We start from the raw sequence: 2,665 nt of genomic DNA, 5'->3' as shown, positions 1-2,665 counted from the left end.
TTCCGAGTATTCGTCCAGAAGAATACGGACCCAGACCTGGTCCTCCTCTTCTGAACTGGACTGGGTGCCCTGGAAATGTGGGGCCAGGGCCAGATGAAGCTTGAGTTCTCCCTGCCTGAAGCAGCCAAATACCATCCAGGACTTTGGCCAGCAAATGTCCACAACAGTAGGCCAGAGACTACTGCCAAATTGAGGATAACCTACATGTCCACCTCAGAGCAAGGAAGATAGAGGGGTGGGATGAATAAAAGCAGTCATAGGATGGTGGGTTATCAAGTGCACTTTATTGAATCCACTATGGGTAGATAAATGAGTGTTACACCTGCGTGTAGGGAGGGGCAAGGAGGGACGCAGCTGCGGAGGGTGAAGCACATCAGGACCGGAAGTCAGAATCCTCTATTAAGTGTGAAGATTTTGAGCGTTCAGAACAATGACGATGACACTAACAATGGTGATAACGACCATCAGGATGCTGAGGACCAAGGTGCTGATGTTCAGGCACTTAGCAGTGGAGGCGTAGGCCTGGGCTCCAGTCACATCACCCACCATCTTCCGGTCCCTAGACTGGAGCAGAGCAGATAGCCGGTCAGTGGCCCTGGAGCTGATAGGCAGATGCTCTGACAGTTTTCCTGACATACTCCCTGTGGACTGCATCTCCCCATCTTAGGTCAGGAACATTTTACATCCTCTGATCATCCAGGAGGCCCTAGCACTTGTTGTTCACCCCACTGTAGGCTATTGTTCCCCATGAATCTCCTGAACACTTTCCACACAGGCTAGAATCCCAGTCTATAGAGTGAAGGTGCTATAGGCATCTCTGGAGACTGCATTGGAAGAGTCTGACTCCAGAATCCCCAGGCAGCCTCACCCTGTGTCTGCCCCAGAGTCTTTAAGCCTACACGTGTACACACACATACACACCACAGAAGAATGAACACAAACTTATTTTAAACAAAGGACCCCACACTCACACCTCGGTGCCATCTGGGTAGATGGAGCTTCAGGCTCACACACACCTTCTTACACCATCACTCCCCCCATTCTAGCACACTCACCTTCACAGAGTAGGCATAGGCAATGAAGCCCAGGCAGCAGAAGTTCATGAAGAGTGTATTGAACAGGGACCAGACCACATGGTCAGGCACAGACACCTCTCTGGGCATGTTGATCACAGTAGTTCTGACAGAAGACGATCCGTGCGGTGCTCCCATCTCAGCCACCTCATATTCTTCCTTGATTCTTTCGTAGTTTGGGGGCTGTCCTCCACTGGCAGCAGTGATGAAGGCTTGAGAAGCGTGGTTCATGGTGCGGAGCAAAGGCAGCACTGAAGGGGAAAGGATGGAGTGCGCTGCGGGTCTGCCCTTTCTGCGGCAGTTTCGGTTTCTCAGAAGTTTCCTTTTCCTGAATTTTGGCTTGATGAAACTGGTCTGGGTTCAGAGGGGCGGGGATCTAAAAAGCCTGCGGATCAAATTACTCCAGGGCAGGATGTCAGGAAGGATTGTGAATCAGGGGAACTTCCCGGCCAGGAACCCAAGTCAGGGCTTGTCCCAAGGCCCAAACCTCAGTGTTTAAGAGTGAGGGGTCCTGGAGTCAACCAAGCTCACGCTCACAGCTGCAGAACTTCACTGTTCCTTATCAAGGTCCCAGCCAGGCCCCAAAGAACCCTCTATTCTTTATTCAGCAATAAAGAGTGCCCAGAGAGCCTCTCACTATGAATGCCAGTTCTACTGGCTTCATAGGCGGTGGGATGAACGATACTTCTTGTGTTTTAAAAAGGAGAGAGAAGGAATATCTTCGGTGGCTATGCAGTAATATGTTGGGGAAGGGCGGGGGGGGGGGGAAGGGGGCTCTGCAGGCCCATGCTGAAGCATCCCTTCCCTCTGAGGGACCAGCCACACGGTGGTATAGTATAGAACAGAGTTTATTCTTGATTCATGGAGAGGGAGTTGAGAGGGTAGTAGAGACAGAGAAAGGCAGAGAGAGAGAGAACAGAGAAGTAGAGGCTGACCAAGAACACTCGGAGGGAGTGGGGAATGGGGAGGGGGAAGCAGGTGTAGGAAGGCTAGAGAGAGAGAGAGAGGGGAAAGAGAGGGAAAGAGAGGGGGGGTGGGAGGGGTGAGCAGCCCCTTTTATCACAGGCACACCCAGCTGTTGCCAGATAACTGTGGGGCAGAGCCTAGACAAAAATGCTAAAACGCCTCTGTGTCTCTCTTCTTGCAGAGCCCTAGTGCCCTAAGTGTGATCAATCACTGGACTCTGGTATTAGAACTAAATGATCTTTGGTCGCTTGGCTCTGACGTCATGGTCCTGGGCTGGCCTGTTGATGCTACAGCCACTCTTTTTCCCTCCTGCCCTAACAAAATGTATTAGTGCTAGTGGCATGGTCACCGAGAGGACCTTCGTCCTACCAGAGACGCTTTCTCAAATGCATGGTGTGGTGAGGGCTGTAACCAGGAAAGCCACTCCTGATCATACTGAAGGACTCAGTTTATGTCCCTCCCTGATAACAGGGACATCTGGCCTGGCTTCTCTTGTTAGGACTTGCATCCACTTTCTATCTTGGTGGCACTGGAAGGACCGGGCTACTAGAGAGACCTCCTTCAAGGTGCCCTGCAGCACCCACCCTTCCTAGCGCCCTGAGTCTTGGGAGCTGGGCCTGCTCCAG

At 52.0% G+C, this 2,665-nt stretch overlaps 1 protein-coding gene across 1 annotated transcript; it reads right to left on the bottom strand.

The window, feature by feature from the left end:
* Window positions 1–262: 262 nt before the first annotated feature.
* Window positions 263–1,427, bottom strand: LOC110298526 (interferon-induced transmembrane protein 3). Its single transcript, XM_021167828.3, has 2 exons — window positions 1,056–1,427; window positions 263–564 (listed from the first exon to the last, which is right to left on the bottom strand). Exons 1-2 carry the CDS (start codon window positions 1,302–1,304, stop codon window positions 400–402), a joined length of 414 nt encoding a protein of 137 aa, XP_021023487.1. The 5' UTR covers window positions 1,305–1,427; the 3' UTR covers window positions 263–399.
* Window positions 1,428–2,665: the final 1,238 nt, after the last annotated feature.

Source organism: Mus caroli, unplaced genomic scaffold, assembly GCF_978045245.1.
Source record: "Mus caroli unplaced genomic scaffold, Mus_caroli_1 scaffold_8, whole genome shotgun sequence".
NCBI classification, from domain to species: Eukaryota; Metazoa; Chordata; class Mammalia; order Rodentia; family Muridae; genus Mus; species Mus caroli.
The sequence above is the reverse complement of the archived record's forward strand: the minus strand, read 5'-3'. Positions and strand labels throughout refer to the sequence as shown.